Source organism: Lissotriton vulgaris, chromosome 5, assembly GCF_964263255.1.
Source record: "Lissotriton vulgaris chromosome 5, aLisVul1.2, whole genome shotgun sequence".
Taxonomy (NCBI): domain Eukaryota; kingdom Metazoa; phylum Chordata; class Amphibia; order Caudata; family Salamandridae; genus Lissotriton; species Lissotriton vulgaris.
Window position 1 is genome coordinate 860164858 of NC_141693.1, and position 27042 is coordinate 860191899.

Consider the following 27042-nt stretch of genomic DNA (forward strand, 5'->3'; position numbering starts at 1 on the left):
TTGTAAACGTTGTATACCGTCTCTTGTGCTTGTTTTTTAAAAATCCCTTGCGGTGGGCCAGATGGGGAAAGGGTTGTTAATAATTTTGGGAATCATGGGTGCTCGTAACCCTCCCTTTCCAGGCCAATTTTGTACTTGGGATCCACATCCCCCCGGAGTCCAGTGACTTTTTTTTGGGGGGGGGGGCACCTCACACTCCTGCCTCTGCCATTTTCGGCCCCAGCGAACCCATCCTCCAGTGCTCTTTTGAGGGGTAAGGGGGCATGCAGCCCCCCTCCTAGGGATGCTTTTGGCTCTAAGGACCCCATCTCAAGGGGCCAGGTGTATTTTTTTAAGGAGAGTGGTGCCACACCCTCCCCCTTGTCGAGCCATTAAATGCCCCAGAGACCCCATCCCCCTGGGCCATAAAATTAAGTAAAAGGAAGTGGGGCCATGTGGGCCCCCCTTCGTTAGACATTGTTGGCCCCGTGTGGCCCATCTCTCAGAAACAGCTCATGAACTATGTCCCAGGAGCCTACTCCCAGTTCATAACAGTTTCCATGCCCGGACTGGGACGGGAAGGGAAACCTATGTCTGCTCGCCCTTGGCGGGACATTTTTTTTTATCTCCCATCAAACAGGAGCAACACCAAGTCCGCTCTGAGCAGGAAGGAGCTTTTAAAAGGCTCCCATCTGCTGGGAGTAGTTTTTTGATCAGCAGAGAAACATAAAAAATTGCTCAAGCTCAGAGAGAGTAGAAATAATAGGTGCTCCCTCCGGGTGGGAGAAATGCCACCTCGTAAGACAGTGCCTTCTTGAGTAATGGACATTTAATCTTTCACATTTTGAACTTTTGATATTGGTTGTCATGTGTGAGAGGTCGAATGTGATCTTTCTAAGATTAATGTGCAATAAAGTTTTTTAGCATTAGTATGTCACTATCTTTACTCGTTGCAGTAATGATTTGTTCTAATGAAATGGCTTCAGGTGTATTGGACCTTATGATGAAGGTATTGTAGTCTTTGGCCACTTTGGAAGGTTTATCAGGGCACTGTACTGGCACTCATGAAAAGCAGTCAGCAGGGTTTTGATCTTTCCCTGGTCAATGCATGATAGTAGTCGCAAACCCCAATGTTTAATTCTAGGGGACATCTTTGCTTGTGGATTGCCAAAAATGGTAAGCAATACTTGATGATCCGGTACACAAATGCAAGGTTTTCCATATAGGAATATGTGGACATGTTCACAAGCCCACACCAATACTAAGCTTTCTTTCTCTGATTGCGAATAGGTGCATTCAGTTGGTGATAATTTTCTGCTTGCATAAGCCACAATATGCCTTCGAGCATTTGGGTGCTCACAATGTTGGGCGAGGATCGCACCCAATCCTACCAGGCTGGTGTCAGCAACAACCTCTGTATAAAGTTTTGGAGTAATGATGGCCATTTCAATGGCATCCTCAATTGCATGATTGATTATCTTAAAACTGTGTTAACATTCATGTGACCAGTAAAATGAAACATTTATTTTTGTTGTCTCTTAAAGGAGCACTCACTGTGGCAAAGTCACACATGTATCGGGAACATTAAGTGGCCATACCAAGGAATGAACAAACATGGTTTAGCTGGATCTGGCGTCATACCCCCATCAGAAAAGATATGGTCAAAGAATTTGAGTTTTGTTGTGTAGAACTCACAGTTCTCAGCATTCAAAGTTAAACCTGCATCAGCAAGTAAACAACACACTTGTGAGACTGAAGAGGACAACGCAGAGCAGGTCTGTGAAACCGCCCCTGAACAAGACAACTGCGAACCAGGAGGAAAAGGAGATGACCACTCACTGCGTGACTTTAAATTACTGACACTTGCTGAAAGTGCCCGGGAACTGAGTGACTTAGTGACACTGTAGCCTTATGCATTGCATAGAGCAAACAATATTTATTGCAGCCGGTATCACAACAGCCTGCTGATGTAATAATGATCTCATCAGGATGTATCAATGTGACAATATATGCATTTTATGCAAACACTGTGTAATGCCATTCAAAGATATGTAACTGATGTTTTCTTCATAGATATATATATATATATATATATATATATATAGATATATATATAGATATAGATATAGATAGATATATATATATAGATATATATTGGTTTTACACCAATGTTTGATAGGTCTTTCCAAAAGGGAGGATTGTTGTAAAACATATATGAATATCATATATAAATCCATGTGTATGCACTTCAAAAGATATCATGCTTAGATATATCACATTAACATGAGGCTTGGAGCTCCAAAGGGCTTCCTATTTGACCTTGACTGAACAAGCTTCAACAAGCTATTCTGTACCCCCTTAGAGGTCACTTTGCCTGTCCTGACTACATGATATTTCTTAATCTGGTTGTGTGAGTTGCTTACACAGTGCTGAGACAGCCTTTCTGGTCTGCCCATATCTGGCTGTTTATAATTTGCATGGTGCAGACATTGCACATCCATGTTAGCCATATTTGGCTTGGTGCCTTAATATAGTTCTGCTGACATGGCATTTCTAACTGTATATAGCACCTAGAAGCCTGTCACTCTGGGAAGAAGCAGTCTGAGAGCCCCTAAGGCTGGAGACCTGACTTCTTCCTTGCTAATTATCCATGATACAGGCATTTGCTACCAATAAATACATTTCACTCGGTTTCTGAGAAAACCTGCTATGTCTGGTGAGTTTCATTCATTTGCTCCTGGGAGGGTGCCAGTATTTCCCCATCATTTATCATGTTCCTTTTGTGTAACCCCTAAAACTAATATATCATCACTGTAATTTAAAGCATTCAGGATAGGTTATATGATACATCAAATGACATCTTGGAAAATGTCGGCAGCTGATGACCAAAACTTAATCATTTACATCGGAACAAACCAATAAGGGTAGAAAAGGTGGTAATGTACCTGCTATTTCTTCGAGTTTTAATTCATGATACCCTTGTTCAGATGAAGGCGAGAGAAGTCATTAGCACCATTCACCTGCATGATCATTTTAGCAATGTGTTGTTCTCTTTCAGTTGCCTTGTTGGCTTGACCCCTATCAACAAAGATGTGTACAGCTCCTTCTCTGTCATTTTTAGGCACTACAACTATGGGTGAAACCCACGGAGTTGGACAATAGATCGCTCAATGATATTATACTTTAGTAATGCTTCAAGCTCTTTCTCTACATCTTCTTTTAGATGAAATGCAATTTGTCTATGTCTTTGAGCTACAGTAGGAACACCCTAATTGATATGCAGTTGCAGTTTCATGTTCTTAAGATTTCCCAATGCATGAAACAACGTCTGGAATGATTTACTACTTGGTGATGAACATTCATGTTGTTCGCAGATAGTCCCATTTCAGCAGAAGTACTGAAACTGAGTAAACAGGCATTTGACGCAGTACCTTGAAGTACATGAATGGGTGCTTATACTTTTGCCCTTTTTTGTTTCATGGTTTCTGAAGATTTTTTTTTACGCAAGAAGGTGTCCCTTCCTACACAAAAACAATCTTGGCTGCAACCCACACAGGCACCCTTGCAACATGATGCAAGGGTGCCTGCATTGGCACTAGGCAGCCAAAAGTGCACCAGCTCTAGGAAAAGACAGAAAATCTCCATATAATGGAAATTACGGAACAACCCTATCCCTGACCCTTCCTTTTCACGCAGCGCAGTCACTTTGATTGAATTTCTGACAAAGATGGCCCTTAGTTCAAGTCCATCTCCCGAGAAAAAATAACAACTCCTAAACCGCCAACCATGGCGTTGTAAGGCTCCCCATAAGGCTAGCTGTCTCCCTTTTTTGTATCTTGGAGTTTTTCAGTCCGCCTACTAAAGCAAAGGAAACCTGAAACCATTATTTAAGTAAAGAAGAGCCGCACAAGAGTACGCCGTATATATATTCACACCCTGACGACAGGTTTTCTCTCAGGAGTCTGGTCTGACAACCTTTCTAATGTATTCCGCTCGGAAATTTTCTGTGCAATAAAACAAACAGGGCTTGTATAGACTTATGTGCGCGCCGCGTCCCATTTACAGTAATCTAGTTAAAATAGCACTTATTCAGTCAGTAAAAGGTTTTTTCCTGGCGTATCCAGTCACTCCCATGCTGGACCAACATTGCCACCTGCTGTCCGCTGCTGCACACTGCAGGCCGCGTTGATCTATCGCTGTCCAGCAGTGCCCGGGGTCTGGATCATATTTCTTGTTTCTGCTGCTCTGGTTATTGATTTCGCCATGGGAAGATATATTACGCGATCAGTTTAGAGACCGATTTTTTATTTGAAGGGGAGGAAGGGGGATAAGAAAAAAATCAATAGCTGTTTTGGCTGGCGAGGGGCCGCTGGATTGATTGGGCGATGATGTGTGGGTTTCCCGGGCTGCTAGCCCAGGGGGTGGGCCCAGCCAATTTCTAAATTAATGCTTTTACAGTTCAATTTCAGGTGACCCCTAAAGGAACATTTCAAGCCCTGTGCAAAGGAAATTTAGGATTGTTGATATGAGCCGAAAGCACGCACGTGGATTAAATTATTTGGTGATTTATTTTTGCACTTCCATTTCGGCCAGTTGTTCCTTTGTCCCCCTTCCTATTCTCATTTGCTATTATCTCCACCGTGATCGATCGGCGATGAAGCCTCGCCTGATGGTTCACCTGCGATAAACCGTGCTCTCGCTGGCCCTTGGCTAATTAATCAGGGATACCACTTTCTCCCTTATCAATCCAGACTCTGTTTCTCAAAGGATGGGCAGGCGTCTGACCTTCACGTTCCCTCCAAGCGGCAGCATAACCTTCATGGTGACAGAATTTCTTTCAAGGATAAAGCTTAGGTCCAGATCTACTAAATCATTAGCAGCTGCCTAAGTCCTGCAACGCGATGCAAAAGCTATTTTGAGCCGAAAATGGACCCTCGTGCAGTGCCAAAACAATTTATGGACAACCCCCTTTTAATTGATGCAAAAGTACGTACCTGGGTCAAAACTCCATTGGCTTTGGCCAGTGCCACTGGAATTATGAGGCAGGAGAGGGACAAATTATGTGGCAGGGTTGAGCAAATTATGTGACAAGGAAAGGCAAATTATGCGGCAAATTGTGTGGCGTAATGGAGCACATTTTGTGAAAGTGGTACTTCATTATTTTGTCATTTTTAAACTTGGTAACACTGTCTGGGCATTGGTTGCACCCAGGGCACAAGTCGTAAAAAAAGAAGTGGGGGGACGCTGTCACCGGAAGTGACGTCACGTCAGGAAGTGACGTCACGAAAGGTGGCTCCGATCTTGTCTCGGAGAGGCCAAAAAGGTGAAGTCCAGCGGCTTGGCAGGGGGGACGGCGTCCACCCTATAAAATAAGTGGGGGGACGCCGTCCACCCGCGTGGTACCCCGACTCGAGTCCTGTTGCACGTCATTAGCACCAGTTTAACTCCCAAATATAGCAATAAGTAACAGGAAGGCGACAGGTCAACCTTTGCAAAGGGCCTTCCATTGCGTGGCAACACGTGCCGCTGCCTTTTGAGAAAGTTTTGAAGCGTTTGCGCGAGGAAAAACATTCTTTTTGTTCACATCTGCAGATGCTGCAGCATATGACGAATTATGTGGCTAATCTATAATTATGCAAAAATAGCCACAGCCACACAATCGCATAATTCCAGTGACCCTGGTTTTGGCACAAAGCTAGATCACTAAATCAGCATGACCTGACTTTACCCCATAACCTAACGCCTAGAGTAACCAGGTGCAAGGGATCAAGCAGTGTATCACCTGACACACGTATGTGTAACGTGAGCTTTACACTAAATCACAAATGGTACACATCTGAAATCTGTTCAGTGGTCTATATGTACGAATTTGTACTGGAGAGCGTACCTTGAGTACAAATCTTACCCTTGACACTGCTGGTTTGCCTTCTTACACCATAGTGTTGAACGTCACGCAGACCAACCTTTCATAGCACAAGTGCAGATTGTGTTATCTGTGGGCGGCCCTTGCTAGATCTGGAGCTGTGCTATTATTTGTCCTTTGTGCTTTGATAGCTGAAATGTGTGCAGCGGTGTTCCACTGGTTATAGCACAAAAAAGTGAATCTTAAATTCATCAATATTGCTTCGTGAGTTGTTGCTTGGTGGCCACACTTGAAACAATCTGAAGATCACATGTTTAAGTCCAAGCAAGGCAACTCAGGCTTCAATCCTGTCAAAATTGTTTATTTATGGCTTAGACCCTGATAAGTGGCACTTTTTTTTAAAGAAGTTGTTACTAATATTTAGAATTGAAGGGAGTGGAAAATCCTACCACTGCAGTGGAGAAATGCTGAATTCTACTAGATGTGGAAGTAGACATTCCTCCACCTCAGGATAGCTATGGTGGAAGACATTCCTCCAGTGAGCTCTCCTCTCGAATTGTTTCTTCCTCCACCTCCTTCTACACTACTGTAAATAATTCTCTCAACAAATCAAATTTACAACAAAAACATATTGGCTCAAGACATTACTCTTTGTCAACAAGATGCATGTAATATTAGCAGGGCCATTGGAATTATGTGGAAGGGGAAGGCCAAATTATGTGGCAGGGTTGAGTAGATTTTGGAGCAAGAAAAGACAAATGATGCTGTGAAATGCAGAACATATAGTATTACTTCATTATTTTGTCATCTTTGCACTTGTTAACACTGCCTGGGTATTGGTTGCAACTCAAAAGTACCAGTTTAACAGCAAAATATAGCAATAAGAAATAGGAAGGTGACCAGTCAACCTTTGTAAAGGGTATTCCACTGTGCAGCAAAATATGTTGCTGCGTTTTTAGTAAGTTTTGAACCTTTCAGCTAGAAACAATTTTCGGTGTTAAAATCTGCAGGTTTGCAGCAGATGATGGATTATGTGGCAAACGTGGTAATCATATGTTTGTGAGAAAAACACCACAGCCATACAATTGTATAACCTCAGTGTCTCTGAATGTAAGCAAACATTTAATCCCTGGATAAAACCCAGTTCGTTATTTCCTTAGTAAGTTAAGTTGTGACATCTTTGAAATACGAAATAACAAAATGGCATTGCTCCTCCCCTGTGATTTGAGATGCCATAATGCCTGCTGCAGGAACAGCCGGTACAGAAAAGACAGGTGAGGCAGTGAGGCGGGGCAGGGTGGGGGGAAGTCGAAGGATGACAGAATAAGGAAAATAAAATTAAAAAAAGAAATGAAACCACTTACCTTGCTCTAACTGCGTTGGTGGGTGCAAGGTAAGTGTTTTTTTTTCTTTTCTAATTTTATTTTACCTATTCCATCGTCTGTCGACTTTGACCCCCTGCCCGCCTCACCGCTCTTACCTGTACCAGCCGTGACTGGCCTGCTGCCAGAATCAGCACTCAATATGAAAAGAAGGTTACAAAGCATATTTACCAGCGGCGGCCGGTGCAAGTAAGCTCGGTGGGGCAGGCAGGCAGTGAAGTGCGAAGGGGAAAGTCGACAAAGGACAGAATAGGGAAAATTAAATAAATCCTATACCGTCTCCTGTTGACTACCCCCGTCCCACGGCGCTTACCTGCACCGGCTGTGACTGATAATTACAGCTGTGGTTTCAGAAAAAATCTTCTGATCTATTTTGTAAATAAACAGAGAGCAGCAGAAAGGAACTATTTATAACAACATATTCATTTTTTTCACCCTATAAGTCGTTATAAGAAATATAGAATCCTTCGTTATGTTTCTACACATTCTGAGCTATAGGATTTTTTATGTGGACTTAAATGATCCCTATTCTAATATTGTTTTTGTAACAAATTACTCTATCCTTTTTGGTGTGTTTAATTTTTCCCAACATATTCTACTTTTATTCTTCATACCTGCAACCATACTATCTCTTTCATATAAATGACCAAGATCTCTAGGATTTAGATCATTTGTGGGAAGAAAAATGTTGTAACGAGCCGCGGCCGGTGCAGGTAAGAGCGGTGGGGTGGGGGGACTTGACATACGACGTCAAGGGAGAATAAAATAATTTTTTTGAAAAACACTTTCAGGAATGTGGCGAGTGCAAGGTACGCATTTTTCTTTTTTTTAAATTGTATTCTCACCCGTCGTCGTATGTTGACTCGCCCCCCACTACCCTGCCACAATGCCCCACCACTCCTACGTGCTCCGGCCGTGACTGGTTGTAACCATCTTCTGTAAGGAATAAAACATCCTCTGACAAACATTAAAAGGATATTGCAAGTCACGTCGGAGTTCCATGACCTTATGAAGGAACTCATCTGTAGGCCTTAGCCCTATATGCGGTCATGAAACACCTCAATGACTTGCATTTTCCTTCAAATGTACAGTTGGGAACTTTATGACAAATATTGTTGTGGCAAACTTATGTTAACTTGATGGGTGCCTCCTCTTTTCTGTATTTAGATTTATTTAAAAAAAAGTTGTAGATCCATTTGTTTTAAGGAAAGCGTGTTTTTGCTGCCTTTCCTGTTGTCTTTGTGCAGAGCTCCCAAGCTTCCGGATTCATGCGTGAGTAGCCCAGCCAGGCCAGGTTTTTTATTTGCATTCTGGGATTTTGAGTTCAGAGTTTATACTAGGCTAAGGGACTACAAGTCCCAGAATGAAAAGACAGAACTCTGTACTAGCTGAGCTACTCAGGCATGAATCTGGGAAACTATGGGATGTGCTTTGGCAATATCAGGAGTGTTAACGAAGGACAAGATCTACAATGGTTTTATTAGGTCACAAATGGCTCAATTCGCAAAGCCTGGCCATTTGCAACTGGAAAAAGCATTTTTCTACATACAAAGCCCAATTTTGTGTTTCGGTAACATATTACCAAATCACAAAATGGGTTTGTGATTCAATATTAGGAAGGGGCGTGTTTAGGGTGTCCCTTCCTAATACTGAATCACAGTAATATGTGTGAATGGTTTGCCACTGAAATGCAGTCGTGAAACACTCACATTTTACTGCCTACATCAAGTAGATGGTAACCTATTCACAAACGGGAAAGGGACCCCAAAGGACCGTTTCCCCTTTGTGAATGTTTGTAAAAACATTTTTTAAGAGAAGGCAGTGGTCCCCTGGACCACTGCCTGCTCTTAAACAATGAAAAGAAAACTTTTATTTTTTCTTTATGAACTGCATCCCGTTTTCCTTTAAGGAAATGATGGCGTCCGCACCACGATACTCAATCATAGAGGGTCCATGACTTGCGTTGCACATACTTGGTGGCACCAGATACACAGCGGCAGGCACGGGCCTACCGCCACGGGGCGGTGACTCTCGGTGCACTGAGGTAGGAGCAAATCTTAAGTGCTGAGCGGGTGTGCAGTCTGCGATGATGCGCCATCCTGGCGGTCCGGAATGGAACGGAACGGTCCGGAATGGGTGAGCCCTGCTGGACCACAGTGTAGGCCTGAGCCAGCTGGCGTTGCCTCGCGGTTCACAGAGTTAGTGGCACCTAAAGGGCTGAGCGGGTGTGCAGCCTGCGATGATACCGTGTGCACTGATATGATCTCTGCCATTACGAAATCAAGACCCAAAAGTCAAGTGTGTGACCTGGTTTCCCATGGTGTGGGGCTGCATGATGTGGAGGCTGCCAAGGTTGAGGCCCCGGGCTTGGAGCTTGCACCGGCACATAGTGGGCCCACTTGGAGACACGCCGGTGGAGGAAGGTGAGCAGTGAGGCCTGGGTATGCAGGGGCGGGCACTCACCGCTGGGCAGCGGGAAAGGCTGGGGTGCAGCAGCCTGTGTGCACAGGTGCGGGCGGGCAAACTATGATGGCGTGTGCAAATGTACAAACTCTGCCATTCTTAAATCTGACAAGGGACCTGGTGGGCTGCAGTGTATACCTGCATATGGTTGGAGACACACCTGTGGCAGCAGGTGAGCAGGTGAGCAGTGAGGCCTGGGTCTGCAGTGTCAGCACTCTCTCTGCCTCTCTTCCTTTCATTGTCTCTCTCTCTTTCTCTTTCTCCCTCTCTTTCTCTCTCTTTCTCTCTTTCTCTTTCTCTCTTTCTCTTTCTCTCTCTCTCTCTCTCTCTCTCTCTCTCACTATCTCTCACTCTCTCCCACTCTCTTTCTCTCTTTTTCTCTCTCGCTCTCTCTTTCTTTTCATTTCTCTCTCTCTCCCGCTCTTTCTCTCTCTCTGTCCTTTGATGAGCGCATGACGCACCTTCTTATCTTGAATTTTGTCTTGCAGGCTGTGACTTACAGATCGTCTAGAGAAGACCCGCCATGACTCTTACAAGTAGTTGTTTTGAGTTTAATTTGAAGAAAATGTTTTGTTTGGTAATTCAAAGATGAATGAGTGATTCTCCTTTTTCTGACCACACATGAATGTTAAGTGTTGTAATTGTGCGACATAAGGCGAATTGTTTTGTTCATGATTTTGTATAGTTGCTGTAACATATCTTTGGCGGTGGGTGTTGTCAGGGCTGGACTGGGAACCAAAACCGGCCCTGGCAAAGAGCTCAGGCGCCCCCCTCCCCTCCCCCCAGGGTTGGGGATGCCGCCGAGCTCTTTGCCGGGGCCGGTTTTCGGCCAATTTTGTTACAGGGCCGATTTTGCAGCGTTTCTGCAAAAATGGCCCTGTAACAAAATCGGCCCCCAGGGGCCCAAACCCGGCCCCTACCCGTGCGGCGCACCGGGGGATTGCCCGGAGCCCGCTATGGCCAGTCCGGGCCTGGTAGTTGTGGGCCTCTTGGGTGTCCGAGCTGCATGGTCGTTGGCTCCATGGCATCTGTTGTTCTTCAGGTGTGACTCTTGGCTGGGCTCCCTTTTGTGATGCAGGTTGTCGTCCGACGTTACACCAGGTAAGAGCAGGTGTTAAATCCCTGCTGCTAATTTGCCTTATCACCTGTTTTGGGATTTTATCGCCGATCTGACTGGCCGTTGGAAATGTTGCGAAGTGGTGTTTTCGCTGCATTTTGCACGGGAACTCCTACTCTGCATCTCATTAGCGTTAGTTGCCGTGTTCATCTGTGGTGATGTTTTTTGCGGCTGCTATCACAGGTAAACTGGTGACATCGGATGTTAACACCAGCTTGTGAATGGGGCTATAAGTTTATCGCCACTTTGGCTGCGATAAAGGGCCAATAACTCAGCGATAAGTCCTCGCGAATATGCCCCATTGAGTGAGAACCAGGATCAAAGTGGGCACTGAGGGATGGTCTCCAATGCCACACTGAGGACAGGGGCTCTGAGCCCACACTGTGCACTTAATTCCACACTCAGACTAAAATCTGACTCTTCTCACACTGTGGGTACCAGGCTCGTAACTCACACTGATGACTACGCTGGAATCTCACACTTTGAACTTGGCTTCAATCACATGTGGAAGACAAGAGCTCGACACTCATATCACAGATTTTACCCCAGTCACACAGGTAGGAGCAGATAAAAATCTATCCAAGAAAACCAATATTTTAACACCTTAAACTGAGGTCTGAGCTCCAAAACAACACTGAGGACTTGCCATCAATCTGACACTAATGGATGGTCTCCGGTCTCACACTGAAGGATGGGTTTCAGCTTTACAGTGTGGCTGGGGTTTCAGTCTCACACTGAGACACAGATTCCAGTCCCAAACTGAGAACTGGACCCTGGTCTCACTTTAAGGGCTTGGTCATAATATCACACTAAAGGGCACCTCCAGTTCAATGCCTGGGCTGTATGGATCGGCTCAGATAATAAAAATTAACAAAAACCATCTTCAACTCTACAGGATGAACCCACAAGAACATCTCATAATTTATCGGTAGATAATCTATAGAGTGAGTGATAGCATGGTGGACCAAGATCACACATTGTGCATTTTGTTAAATCCGACTGGCAGAAAATACATCACTGATTTAGCGTTGAGCATTAATGAAACATTCTCCGTATTCTGGAAATTGTTAAGTCTACCATAAACTCCAGTGGTGAAATCAGCTCCTCCAAAAGGCATAATATGCGAGCAGAAATTCCCTAGATTGATTCCATTAAATACTCAGCACTTCCTCCAGAAACTAAAATATTTTCTGTTACCCTCGAATTATAAATGAAGCTCCATTTGTTTTATTTAGAACCCACTTCCTTCCTACTATGCACTATGTTACCCCAGTGCAAGCCCAAAGCTGCAAGATAACACTTACAAGGCTATTGTTGAGTAAGTAAGATCCATTGGCATATGGGCCACCTAAAACAAAGTATTGAAAAAGGAAAAAAAGGGTGCATACTGCTTGGCAAAGCCCTCATTGGGCTCATTCACATAGGTGGCCCTGGCACCGAAGTGTACGTTCTTACCTACATACAGGGGTGGTGGTGGTGTTCATGCCCGCAAAGACCTGTAGTGTCAGGGTGAAACGCGTACTGACTGCTACACTGGCATTGGCAGTGCCACTCGCATCCCTGGGCTCCAAAGACACCAACAACTGGTAGAGACACTGTGGAGAAAAATACAAATTGTATCAGTTTCAGGGTATACTTGAAGACGGCAAAGTAAGGTTTATGGACATCAATTGGGGTTAGCCGGGGTAGGAGTTACTCCTCTCAGCTTTTCCTTTGCTACCCCTGGCTGTGCCATTCCTACCCCTAACCCTTTAAGGAATAGGTCTGCCTGGTGTCCTGTATGATGGCTTACCATGCAGTGTTCCTTTTTTGAGTGGGCAAAATGAAGTTCCTTTGGTTTTTAATTGGGAACATATCCCAACAAGCTTATCAACCAAAGGTCAGGGGCAAGACTCTAGCAAAGCTCAAGAGACATCAGATGATTCTACCAATCCTGCTTTTAGATATTAGATATATTTCCCTATATAAGGGTTGATGGCCTTGGAACCTTTCACTTTCTCCTCAATATGGAATTTGACCTGGGAAAAGTTTGTGCTTCTGAAAGGAATGCATTTTGAGGAGACAGAAGAGGGCTCCGTGTCTATGGTGTATTTCCCCATGGTCAGAGCATTAAAACACTATAAATTAATTTAAATGAAGAAAGATACATTTAGTGTTGTCCTGAAGAAAGATGAACCATTATTAAGCAGAATGTGAAATGTCAACAGTAATTGTCCTGCGGTGCAAGTTCTGATTCCCTTTCGTAATGTTCCACTGAAGAACTTCTATTTTTTTTATAACAACACTCTAATGAATTTAGATATAGGCAGAAGTAATACACACACACCATGGGCCCCGCGGGAGACCCCAGAGTTCAGTTGCTTGACCTCAAAAGTCCAAGAATTCCCCCAATTCCGCATCAATCATTTCCCTGACCCTGTAGTATGCTTCCATTTCCACCACATCTTCAAGTGTTTTTTGGGCCTCCTCGTGATATATAAATAGGTTCTTCCAAGTAAGCAGAGTTATCCATGCCTGCTCTCCATTCTCCCAGTGGGGCGGGGACCCTAGCGCTTTCCAGCATTTTGCTCTGCCTCGTTTCGACAGTACCAATTCCAGTCCTACTAGAATCCACTCGTGCCTCGGGCCCCCCAAATCCCCACCAATGCCGAGCAGGACAAATCTGGTGAAACATCAGTTCTCCACTCCAATATCTCTGAACTTCTCGTTCATTTTAAGGCTTATTACGACAACTAATAAAATGGGCACTTGTTTGCACATTTCCTGATAGGATATTTTTGTAAACGAGGTTAGGCCCATGTAGGTAATTAGTCCAGTAGCCAGTAGTATAGATTATGTGAGTTTATTCAGTTACAGGTAAGATGGTAAAGCCCCACCGGGAACAGCATCCTGCTGCCCAGCCTCACTCATTGCAACTGACCACTCATCCAACCATCCACTCATGAACCTTCTATTGCATGACATTCACACAGGGTGAGCAGCAAGAAACTAGGAGACCACAGGATATAACATATATATATATATTTTGGAATACCAGCAAAGGTTGAATTGGGTTACAGCTATGAAAATTAATGTTTGTCTTTTTCATATGGTAACAGTGGCTTAGATAAACTATGTAGGATTAATTATTTTAGATTCTTTTGACACACATTTCTGATATGTTTTTAATAATCAATGTAAAATAACCAGACATATAAAACGGTATTCTAATCCCTTTCTTTCTGGTCACCTTTCAGTAGTGTGAGCCCTAGTCATCCATAGCATCGACCTTATCAGTTATAGAAGTTATAGTAATTTCACCTCTAGTTAACAAAGTAATAATCTTAATCCAAAGAGTTAACCTGGGCCATGTATTCACATTCGAGGAATAAGCACAGTATCATTTTAAAATGCATATATCATTTGAGGCCCTAACTGTACTTAGGAAGATGCTTTGAGGTATGCACCCCATATTAAATGGCTCAGTGGTTCCAAAAACAACATGAGGGAAAGAAAATTGACTTGTTTACTTGGTGGGGTTCCCTCCTTGTCCTTCCCAAGCTCATCAGCAGCAAGTAGAAGGTTGTTCAGAGCATAAGGATGGCTCGAGAGTCAAGCCTGTTCTGGTATCAGAAGTAGGGGCTCAAATCCTGTGTGATAACACACTTCCAGGAATCCAGACATTTGGGCGAAGCAGTGGGCATTCAAGTATAAGGAAAGGACTACAATAAATGTGAGAGATTATTGATGGACATTATCCAACTTGTTCTGATAGGAAATGAAGTTCATTCTTCTCTTGGTATATTTCACTAAGAATATTTTCAACTTCAAATATCAAGTAAAAAAAATTCTGTGGTCACTTAGCTCCCATTCAGGACAACAGCATGGTTTCCTCATATTTAAGCTGCATCAATAGTGTAAACCTCTCAAAGCAGGCCATGGGTAAGGCTGTAATCACTTGCTACATACTAAACTATACATATCATTTACAGTTAAAAACGTAGACTTTTTATTTGAATGAGTGTTTCATACAGTGGGTAGGCATGTATGTGAGAGGCAGTCATGTGGATGGCCAAAAGGCATTCTACAGCCTGGAAGCTGTCAGCCAGTGACACATAGTTGGGGCATTCCCCGTATGTGTTTTTGCTAAATGATAATGCAGGTTAAAATATTGTAAAATTCGACATGAAATGACAGACACTCAGTAAATGTGGCCATTTAGAAAGCCTGGTTTAAAGTTAAACACACACAATAGACAACTCTTTTTCTCCTTTAAAACTGAAGCTTCACTGTAAACAGATGTTATTGTCTGTTTATTTTCACAGATGGAGGTTGGGCCTCAATTGCATATGGAGCAATGGCTTTAATTCTATAGAGTCTGATTCAGAAAGTTAACTTACACTTTTGAGTAAGTTTACATGTGGAAGTAAGTTTACTTCATTTGATACTCTCAACCTTGGAGTGTAAATTGCTACAAAAGTGTAAGTTACAAGTCGCTACCCCTAGAATATTGCAATTGTCTTACTCTTGTGTGCGTGACTACCCGCGCTAAACACATCTCATTCCTCCCTAATCCCATCCTCTACTATTACTAGAGCATTTAGCCTGTCTCTCAAACAGATGTAAAAATGCTTGCAAGGAGAACACGGACAAACCACCAGAGTGTATTTAGCAGGCTTACGTTATCAAGGCTCATGGACAAGCATATATAGAGCCTGCATAAAAGAGCTCACGGAAGAAGAGCTGTTGCTGGCACTTCACGAGATGCTCCATAGGAATGTATGACGTTACAACGCATACATTTACAACGCCCGTCTAATCATGTCTATCGTGACAGCCTACCTTTAACCCATGAAACTCTAATGGTAGCATGCAGCAATGGATATTCTGTACTTGATAACATTGAGTCTGAACTGGAGAGCTGCGCCCCAATAGGGAGAGATTGCATGAACACTGAGTCTTTGATTATGTTGCGGAGTATGATGCAAGTCATCAAAGAGTTCTAAAACCAAGTTAAAATCCTCCTTGATGTTGTTTGAAATCATGTTGGAGGTACACTAATTTTTTTTTTTTTTTTAAATATATTTTTATTGCAGGAATTAGTAAATCGTTACAGTAGCGACCAGCTACGTATCATAATCAGTATCAACAGTATAAGACCCACTGGCCCCCCACCTTCAATCCCGAACACATCCATCCGGCCCACAACCCTGGGGTCGGGCGGCGAAATACAGAGGGGGATCAGTAGGATGCTTGAGCTGGTCCGGATGATACACTGACCGTCATCTGCTTTTCTAAACAAGCCTATAAACCCAAAAGAAAAGAAAAGAAAACCCCCACCCACAAAGAACCACTAAACAAAGAAACCCCACCCCACCCCACCACCAGCGCCAGGGAGTCACCTACACAGGATCTGCCTTGGGACCCACGGGGATATCAATAGGACCATCAGTACAAACGTTCACCGGGACTCGGGGCGAGTCGCTTCTTCACTTTCAGAGTCGCTGGGGGCACAATAATCCCTGAGGGCCTGAACCAACATTTCCCATTCCAACGCGGCCTCCTACGCCTTCTCATTATGCTGCCTCCAAGCTAGTTGATATCTCAGCGCGCTCTCCCCCGCCGCCCATTTCAAAAGCTCACTGTGCCATCTGCTGCTCGTTGGACCAACCCGTGCCTTCCAGTTCCTGGTCACCTCTCGCTTAGCCAGGAGGAGCCCCAGGTCGATAAATTTACTAGAAATTTTATTTCTGGGGGTATGGGGGAACCAGTGCAGGAGCCCCACCGCCGCATCGAATGATAAGGCTCTCCCCGTCACCTCCACCAGGGTCGTCTCTACGTCCCTCCAGTAAGATGACAGACCTGGACAGGCCCATAACATATGTAGGAGGTCCGCTTCCGGAGCCGGACATCTAGGGCATGCCGCCGAATTCGTGGCAAAATATCGCCTGATCTTCACCGGGGTCAGGTACGCTCTATGGAGAACGTAATAGTGTACCAACTGAAAACGGGCGTTGCGTGTGCCCTTCCAGGCTTGTCTCACCAGCTGGGACCAAGTCGTCTCCGGGATCTCCCTACCAATGTCCTCCTCCCAACGGTTTCTGAGAGTGGTGAGAGGAGCTAACCCTTCGTTAATCAACCTGCCGTAGAGGCAAGTGACCGCCTTCACCGTGCCCGCCGACATCATCACGTACTGGCACACCTGAGATAAGGGGGGTTCCTCCTGCCCGCTTTTCCAGTGCGCCTGGATCGCTCTCATAATGGCCGAGTGTAGCAGAAAGTCACCACGGGGGATCTCGAAGCGGTCAATAAGATCTTGAAAGGACAAGAGCGCTCCGTCCTCGTACAGATCCCCAACCAGCTGTAAACCGGCATCCTCCCAGGCCGCCAAGCGTGACCAATCCCCTCCGTGGGGGAGGGCCGTCAACATCCCCAACGGTATTTCAGGCGCGTACGGGATCCTCAGTTGGCCCCGGGCGTGGGCCCGGTTCCAACACAGACGGATAGTCCGCTCCTCCATCGACAAGTCCCGAAGGGCCAATCGCTGTCGCAGCGCTATGAAGGATAGAACATGCCTGGCCATGCCCGTTCCCCTCCCGTCTTCCGGGCCCCGGAATTCCCTGGCGACCTCCTGGGTGAAGGTCTGGAGCTGCGCCGCCAGATAATACTTTTCAAAGTCCGGCACCGCGAGCCCCCCCTCGTCTTTCGGTCTCATCAGGGTCTTGAGGGCCACCCGCCGGCGGCCCGATCCCCAGAGGAATCCGACCACCATGGAGCGTAACAGTCGAAACGTGGCCGGTGGGACCCAGATCGGTAGAGTCCGGAAATAGTATAATAGCCGGGGACGCGCCACCATTTTAAGCAGGGCGATCCGTCCCGCCACCGAAAGCGGCAGCGTGGCCCAAAAGGCCATGCAGCCTCGGAGTGCCCGAATGCTGCGGGCAATGTTCCCATCTAGGAGGTCAGGTTGGTCGTGATAAACAAATACCCCGAGGTACTTAAAGCAGTCGGGTTCCCACCTAATCTCCCTACTTAGGGCAGGGGCAAGAGTGCCCCTGCGTACCGGAAAAAGACAGGTCTTGGGCCAATTCACACGGAGACCCGAGACCTCCCCGAACTCTGTAAGCGCCCCCGCCGCTCCACGTAGAGCGTCGATCGGGTCCTCCAGGAAGAGCAACAGGTCGTCCGCATATAGTGAAACATAATGCGGGCCCGCAGGCGTCCACAAGCCCGTATAATGGGCTCCCGATCGAAGGTGCAGCGCGAGTGGCTCCACCGCCAGCGCAAAGAGAAGTGGGGACAGTGAACACCCCTGCCGCGTGCCTCGTTCTACCGGATACCGCGAGGAGACCAGCGGTCCCGCCCGGACCCTGGCCGACGCGGAGGCATATAGAACCGTCGTCCACCTGACAAAGCCCTCACCTAGGCCGAATCTCCGCAGTACCGTGCAGAGGTAGTCCCACTCCAGGCTATCAAAAGCCTTCTCTAAGTCCACCGACAGGACGACCGGGGACGGGGCATCCACGAATGGTTCCTCTAGCAAACGGAACAACCTGCGGATATTCATTGTCGTGTTCCGTCGTGGGATGAAACCAGCTTGGTCCACATGCACCAGGGAACTCATGTGTCCCAGCAGTCTCGAGGCCAAGATGCTGCTCAGTATTTTATAGTCCACCGTCAGCATCGATAGGGGACGGTAAGACCCCGGGTCGGACGAGTCGCGGCCTGGCTTAAGGAGAGGAACCACCAACGCCTCACACATCGAGCTCGGGAGTCGCCCCAGCCTCTTCGCCTCCCTGTAGACCACCAATAGTCGAGGAGCCAGGAGGTCAGCGTAAGCTGCATAGAACTCCACCGGCAGGCCATCTAGGCCCGGGGTCTTGTTTCTCGCCATCCGTTTGATGGCCCCACGGATCTCCCCCAGCTCGATGTCGGATCCCAGGGCTTTCGCCACTTCCTGCTCCACCGTGCGGAGCTCCAGTGGACGTAAATAATCCTCAAGTCGGTCAGGGTCTCGTGCGGAACGACTACGGTATAAACATTCATAATAATGCCGGAAGCAGCTAAGAATCTCTGGTTGGGTGTGTACCTCGGTGCCGTCTGCCTGTCGCATACTTGTCGTCGATTGGGATTGGCGCGTAGGGTTCGCCAGCCACGCTAACAATGCGCTCGATCTGTCCCCCTCTGCGATGGATCGGACCGTGTAGGCCTTATAGTCAAAACAGCGGAGCCGTTCGACCTCTGCCGCCACCTTTTCCCTCGCCTCCGCCGTTGGTACTTGCAATTCCGGGTGCCCGGGGCGCCGAAGTTCGAGCTCACGGAGTTTGCGATCCGCTGCATCTAGGTCAGCTAGGATAACACGCCTCATGCCCACCTTCTTAGAGATACAGTAACCCCTCACCACTACCTTAAATGCATCCCACTCTAACGCTCTGGTACTCGCGGTGCCGCCGTTGGACGCAAAAAATTCCACCACCTTGTCCCCCAGGTCCGCCCTGAAAACACTGTCCTCAAGGGTCTCGGGTTGCAGCTTCCAGGTGGGCACCGCCGGCCTCCCGGGGAACCAGCGAAGGTCCAGCAGGAGGGGGTTATGGTCCGATATGGTCCTGGATAAGTACTCGGATCGGACCGCCGCCAAGACCAATTCGGGCGACCCTAGAAAGCCATCTAGTCTGACATGTAACTCATGAAGGCTCGAGAAATATGAATAATCCCGAGCTGCGGGGTGATGCGCTCTCCAGATGTCCGTCAAACCCCAGCGAGTCTGCCAATCCTGACGACCCTTGGCTGTGCGACGAACCGGAGAATCGGGAAGCGGTGGATGCGAGCGATCAATGTCTACGTCCACTACGGAATTGAAGTCTCCACCAAGCAGAAGGGGCCCGGAGAAGAAGTGGGCCAACGAGCCCGATAACCTGGAAAGGAAGGCAGTCTGGTCCATGTTAGGAGCATATACACAGCAAACGTTCAAATCCCTCCCTCCCAGTGTTCCAGAGATAGCCACGTATCGCCCCTCCGGATCTACCACTGTTCTCGTGACCTGGAAGGGGCCCCCCGCCCTGATCCATATTAGCGCCCCTCTGGCATAAGCGGAGTACGAGGTGGAAAAGACCTGCCCCCGCCATCTACGCTGTAGCGCCGCCCCTTCCGCCTTGTTCAGATGAGTTTCCTGCAGCAGCGCCATTTGCACTCCCCTACGCACTAAATAAGCGTGGACCTTGTGGCGCCTGGACATAGTATGAAGCCCCCTTACGTTCCAAGTGACACATTTCAAATGAGCAACATCAGCCATTGTCCCATAACGTTCTCGCACAATCTCCCCATTCGGGTCCCCACAAAAAAAGGACATCAATCCTCCCAGCACTGATGGCGGCCATTTCCCCCAACCAAAACCAAACCACCCAAGAACGAACCAAACCCTCACCCACCCACCCCAGAACAGGACCCAAACTATACCATCTAGATCCCATCCAAACCTCGCCTTCCATCAACCCAGTAACCCCAACTAATCCCACGGTCGCCACCGTGGGAAGGCCTTAAGGGCCAGGTGCGGGCCGGGCGGAGGCAGTGGGCCCTCGACGCTTAGGCCACCAGGACCATTGCAAGCCCTAAACAGTGTCGACAACCTCTCCCGGGGCAGAAACAGGGGCACCCCCCTCGTTGTCAGCAGCTTATGGACGGCAACCGCCTCCCCCCTGCCGGGCCCCCACCCAAAATAAGGCAGCACACCCCGTTACCCTTGTCCGTCCAAAAGGTCCTCCACCGATTTCGGTGTGATCACCGGTGTATGGGCACTATCAGTCACTGAGTCCTCCGAGTCCGATGGTGCCACCTCTTAACCCAGGTTTTCCTCCTCCTCGATGGCTTCGTCCCGTGCACCCGACAACTCCGACAACACTTCCAGCACTCCCCTCCGCTCCGACGACGTCTCTGCAGTGGAGGGCCCTCCCGTGCGGCCGCGGCGATTCCTAATCCTCCTGGATCACCGCCTCTGTTCCGGCTCATCTGCCTGTTGGGACGAGGAGCCGAAACCATCCTTCCCTGCCCTATAGAGCTCGAGCCAGGCACAGACATCCTCCGGGGTGTCGAAGAACTGAGTTTTGTCGTCGACTATGATGCGGAGCCTTGCAGGGTAGAGAAGCGAGTACTGGATGCCCTCGCTCCTGAGCTCGCGCTTGACCGCCAGGAAGGAGAAACGCTTGCGTTGAGTCTCGTAGGTCTAATCCGGAAAGATGTTCACCTGACTGTTCGCTACTTTGAATGGACCATTACGCCTGGCGGCGTTGAGGATTAGATCCCTGTCCCTAAAGTGCAATAATCGCGCCACCACTGGCCTCGGGGGGCGTCCCTGTTGTTGCGGCCGCGCCGGGACTCTGTGGGCACGCTCCAGAGTGTAGAAGGAGGATAGCCCCTCCGGGGCCACCGTGTCACGGAGCCAGGCCTCCAAGTATGTCACCATGTCGCCATCTTCGATTTTTTCCGGGAGGCCCACGACACGGATGTTGTTCCGCCTGTTGCGGCCTTCCGCATCCTCCGCCCTCTGCTCCAGGGACGCAATTCGGGACAGGGCATCCTTCATCGTCGCAGCCAAGGTTCGCTGCGCCGGCTCCAAGGTTTTCACCGAGCTCTCCACTTCTTTGACCCGGTCCGAAAGTTTGCCATGGTCCGCTCTGAGGAGACCTAGGCTCGTCGCCACCTGGGCAATGTCTTGTTGGAGGGCCGATCTCGTGGTCGTTATCGCCTCTAGGACGCGGTCGAACTGCCGTTGCATCGACGCGCCATCAGAACACTTTGGGTCCCCAAGCTCCTCTTTGTCCTGGGCTTCCGAGTCCGAGGCGGTCGGGGTGGGCCCCTTGGCTCCTCTAGGTTTCCCCATGTCGCCGGGGGCACTCCGTGAAGGTCCCGGAGTAGGCGTCTCCGGGCGCAGGTGTCGACCACGACCCTCCCGGCTACTGGTCCTCAGATCGAGTACAGGAGACCTCCGTCTCCAGGGCCTGTGAAGACTTCTCCGCTTCAACTCACGCCACCGCCACGGCGTCCGAGGGCACCGATGAGGGGGTGGAGACAACCGTCGCCGTGCCAGGCAGGCACGCTCACCCGCTAGAGATCCAGGGTGAGGGTCTCCAACTCCACTGGACGATGTGTAGCGCCAAGGTGTCGCGCCTCCCATGGAAGTGGGCAGGTCGGGAAGACGTAGCTAAGTGCGGAGTCGCGAGACGGGCCACCGCCCGGATCACAGGGCGTCCGCTCCCGGGGTCTCCTATAACGTGGGCATCCGCCCGGCCACCCAACCGAGTGCAAACTCGTCGTGAGAAATCCGATCCAGTAGACAACTAGTGTACAAAGCAGTCGGGGATGGCGAAGTCGGGCGCAAGTCGCCGCTCGCGACGCTCCTCCAAGTCAGTGGGTCCGGCCAGGGGGACAAAGAAGTCCGGGCGCCATGTTGGGTCGCACTCCGCGACTCCGCAAACTTCGGTTGCACTCCGGAGCAACCCTCGTCTGAACCCCACCAAGGGCCCCGGCAGGTCTTCGTCGGTCCGCTCAGCCGAATGCAGGGTCTGGGGTGCCCCGCAGCCTCCGATTTACAGGATAAATCCGGGCTCAGTCCCGGAGCCGAGCTCTCAGGCGACCATCGCCATCGGCGCCCAAGCCACGCCCCCTTGGAGGTACACTAATAACCACATGTGCTGCTGTAGGGGTGTGGGAGTGGGTGTGGAAAGATCAGAGAAGTGCTGCGCTAAGGTGAACCCTCCATCTAGCCCTTCAGACCAGTGTTGTCTGCCACCAGATAGGGGTGTCCAGTCCCACCCATGAAATCAAATCTTAAGGGAAGAACTGCAGAATGGATGCCTTTGCGGAGATTGTACAGGGGAGACTGTTTGGAGAGCTTGGGGATGTAACCAAGGAGCAGTGGAGGGGGGTCAGGGGTCCCGTGCTACCTATTCGGTTAGTCTATGGTCGTGGAATAATGGAGGGCCGAGGGGGGGTTGGTGATAGGGCAGCTGTTTATCTCACCCATGTTCCAAAATTGCCCATTGAATCCTGGGAAATCAAGGAACTGCTGATAAACAAAATTATCAATTGGTTCCGTGAAACCAGACACTGTTACTCGATAATTAGGAGCGACATTCTAGATGTGGAAACGCTCCCAACCTTGGCTGGTACGCAAGACCTAATCTGGTTCTCTTTTGTGAGGTATGACCTAGTGGAGGGACTCATGTCGTTAAAGCACACACAATATCAAATGCACACACTGTCATCCAACTTGTGTGCTCTGACAGACCTCTTGAGACCACAGCGTGCTAAGATCGATAGGGGGTCAGGTGACGAAATTAGTGCAGCTAGTAGGAACCACCAGTGACTGGAGAGTATTATCCCTTGTACTCTGGATGTAGGTGAAAATATGGGGGTTGAGAACTTGCTGCCACTTCTCCTACAAGAAGAGGAACCTCCCAGGGATAGGGAGTTCGATTCTGGGCAGCCTAGCAACTGTTTGCATAGGCAAGAAGGGTCAATGATAACATCAATTAACAATACGTCCATTGTTAGAAATCCAAAAGTGACCCCTACGAGGCTGAATTAACCTTGGAATCCTTGGTAAGGATTTCTTCGTGGAATATAGCAGGATTAGCCAAACATTTGCCTGATATCGAGTTGGGAGAATTTATTGACACCTACGACATAGGTCAATTCCAGGAAACCTGGTGTCTTACACCATTTTATAGGATATGGGTACTAATCTTGTGTTGAAGCAACTAAGAGCACCATGGGAAGGCCCTGAGAGGGACTGGGTATCTGGATTAAGACCTCACTTCGATGTACCATTAGCACTTTGCCCTGTGATTCCAAGGATATTTTAGCACTCAGAGTCTTGTTCCGCTGTGGTCTGTCCATAAAATTAATACATGTTCATAACAGAGTAGAGGGTATAAACAATGAAACCACTACTATCTACCATCTCTAGCAATTGCTTCTGAATCCCGGGGCAAGAGACCTCATACTGGTGGCAGGAGATCTCAATGCAACGTTCGAGCCAATAGTCGCTGCTCCGCCTTATTTAACCTCTGAGTTGGATAATCAATAGGCCATACCCCATTCAGAACTGCCCAAAGTAAGATGGACACCAAAAGCAGGTCAGTTGTTGGCACTAACACTCGAATATGATCTTAGAGCCACTAATGGCAGGTGTACCTCGGACCGCCAGGGTAAAGCCTCTTTCAATAGACGGGAACACTGTAGCAGAATAGATTACTTCCTAGCCCAAGATGAGCTATGGCCTGCCATTATGGATATGGAAGTGATTGAACGACTAGACAGTGATCACAATACCCTCAGCTTGTCATTGAGTATTAAGAAAACCCCACATTATGGGAATAGAGGTCAGGGTAATATTGGAGCACTTCAGCCCACTAATAACCTATTTTGTGGGACTGGGTAGTTAAAAACTCTGCTGCGCTAAATATCATCAAGCAAATTGTTAATGCTGACTTTGAACATCTGTCCAAACTCCCTAGTAATATGAGAAATGAAATGTTGTTACAAGCACATGAAAACAGGAGATAATAACGGATGTCTTGGGGAAAAAAAACGAGTCCTGGTATAATAATGTCTGTAGAGTGGCGAAAGGTGAGCTCCTTGCTGCCATTAAATCTAAATCCCAGGTAGGGATTATTCAATCTAGAGCACCCCATAGGGTAGTAATCACGAATGCAAAAAAAATTTGGGAAGACTTGCTATGGTCGGATCTGCATGATGCCTTGGCTAATAGGGACACCAAAGCTTTTTGAAAAACTGCAGCTGTGGCTTCTAGGCGCAATAAACCTGCGCTTGACTTTTGTATCCAACAAGAACAGTGCGTTGCACATTTTAGCCATCTGTACACAGATAAGCATAGGATGAATAGTGACAGAGACATTTTAGATGTGAGTGGGGCTCCATTTGCACCTAACGATCTGCAATTTTCTCTCAGTGAGACTGATAAAGCAATTAGCTCTTGTGTTTCTGGACGTGCTCCTGGACCCGACAGAATACCCAATGACTTATACAAAGAAAACCTAGAAATGTTGTGTCCTTATAATAATTTACTCTCTAATAGTATCCTCTCAGGTATGAGAATTCCAAAATCAAGGAAATTGGCAGAAATAGTTACCATTTTTAAGAAGGGGTACAGTGCACTTTCAGTGAACTATAGGCCCATTAGCCTTATAGATTCCCTACTAAAAAAGTCTGCAAACAGATCTGGGAGTAAGAAAGTACAACGAGGCTTATAGAACACTGCAGACAAAAACAAATGCCATGATTGTATTCTGTACAGACAAGTTGTTAATGGCTATGTGGATCAGGCGTACCAAGTACTCCCCTGATAGTTTCTAGGCTGTACCATACTGTATGGCTCCTGCTAAAGTCGTATTGTGGGCCTTGTGCTATTTTAAGTGAATACTGTTTTTTACATCCTTCAAGTTTTTTAATATGCTTTATTGCTGCTTTTAGAGTATCCTATGATAAAGTTTTCAGCATAAATAATGATGTAATGGGTATTGCTCCAGCATGCTGCTATTTTAATGAACTTTTCTGGTACAAATAATGATGCATTCTGATCGCTCTATTGTTCTGATATTGTAAATAGACTGTGAATGATTATTTATAATGTTATGTCTTATTTGTATTGTAAGTGTTGTGTTTTATGGTGTACTTTTATGATCTATAGTGATCGAAATAAATGTCTTTGATAAAGATTGATTTATCCTTGTCAAATGCACTCTTGCCACAGCTATTGAAATCTCTCCTTTTAATAGTTTATTTTGAGGCAGCTGCTGCACTAAACAAATATTTAATTTTATCATTCCCAATGACGTATTCTGAACTAAGATTTCCCTTCTGATCCCTTCATTGGTGAATGTATCGTTTGGAAACTTTAAACAGTTTTAATTGGAGGGGTCACCTTTGACTATGATATTTTTTCCCTAGAACCAGCCTATCCCTGCACGTTATCAAACTGAATTTCCTGTCATCTTTGAAAAAGCTACTAGAATAGAGCATTGATTAGTTTGGTGTGTCAATAGCTGGGCTGTGGGATTCATTCTAGGAAAGAAAACAACCCACAGTTATTCGGTGTAAAATATGACATTCAAAGACATCCATTCATAATTAATTCATCTAGTGTCCTTAAGTTCTCTTTCATTGATACTTAAATTATTATTTTTAACAGCTAATGTGGATTTCTAATATCTCAAATCCTGCTGCCTGTGTAAGATGTCTACACATAATGCACAAAGTTATTTGCGGAGCTGGAACTTGAGACATGCATTTTGAAATTTACTATGTTGAATTATCATTTTTATTCAAATAACCTAATTTGTATTTAAACTAAATTTGGCCTACTACAAATGATAAAGACAACATACCCTAACATAATAAAATGCTTAGATCTCTCAGAAGATGATGGGGTGGTTGTTGAAAACTTTAAAATAATATTAGAAAACATAAAAGGATTGCTGACTAGAAATTTTAAATCAACTAATTCAACTCTAACAGGATGGTTTAACCACGACTGCACTGTGGCGCCAACCAAGTTAAAAATGGCCCTTAAACAACCACATAGAGTCCAGCAACAGATACAGCATCTCAGACTCCAATATAATAAGGCAAGGAAGCTGAGAAAGCAAGAGCTAAAACAAGCACTATGGGACGAGCTTCATAAAAGTGCAGTTATGAAAAACAGTGAGTCCTTTTGGTGGATAGTTAAGACTCCTTTCTATCTGATTCTAACAGCCCCAAGATCGAAGTCGCCATAGAGGAGGAAATCTGGGTAAACCACTTCTCAAAAATATTTAAACTAACATCTCCGACCGAAGGGCTAGACCATTCTTTTCCCTCAGTTGAATTCCCAATCCCTTTGCAATTCGACATATCAGATGTAATACAGGCATTAAAATCAAGCAAAGGTGGTAAAGCACCTGGACCTGATGGGGTGCCAGTAGATCTTTTCAAACACCTCCCGGACCTCTGGGCCCCTATACTCACAAGAGTATGTATTAGAGCAGCGAAACTGGGATTGATGGAGTCCTGGTCCAACTCCATTATGGTGCCAATTTTCAAAAAGGGGGGACCGCCAGGAGGTCACATGTTACCATCCCATTTCATTGTTGGACTCCCTGGGCAAAGTAGTTGGCAGAGTAGTACTCGAGCAGCTCCAGCAATGGGCAGATGATAAGAATATTTTATCTGACCTACAATTTGGATTTAGGGAAGGTTTTGGA

At 46.9% G+C, this 27042-nt stretch overlaps 1 protein-coding gene across 1 annotated transcript in view; it reads right to left on the reverse strand.

Annotated features, from left to right (window-relative positions):
• LOC147711708 (heparan-alpha-glucosaminide N-acetyltransferase-like) overlaps window positions 1-27042 on the reverse strand; it is a 1547073-nt gene that overhangs the window by 1342895 nt on the left and 177136 nt on the right. Inside the window, exon 3 of the mRNA XM_086920225.1 lies at window positions 12260-12399. Within this exon, the coding sequence (XP_086776351.1) occupies window positions 12260-12399 (140 nt within the window). The remainder of the gene's footprint in view (window positions 1-12259; window positions 12400-27042) is intronic.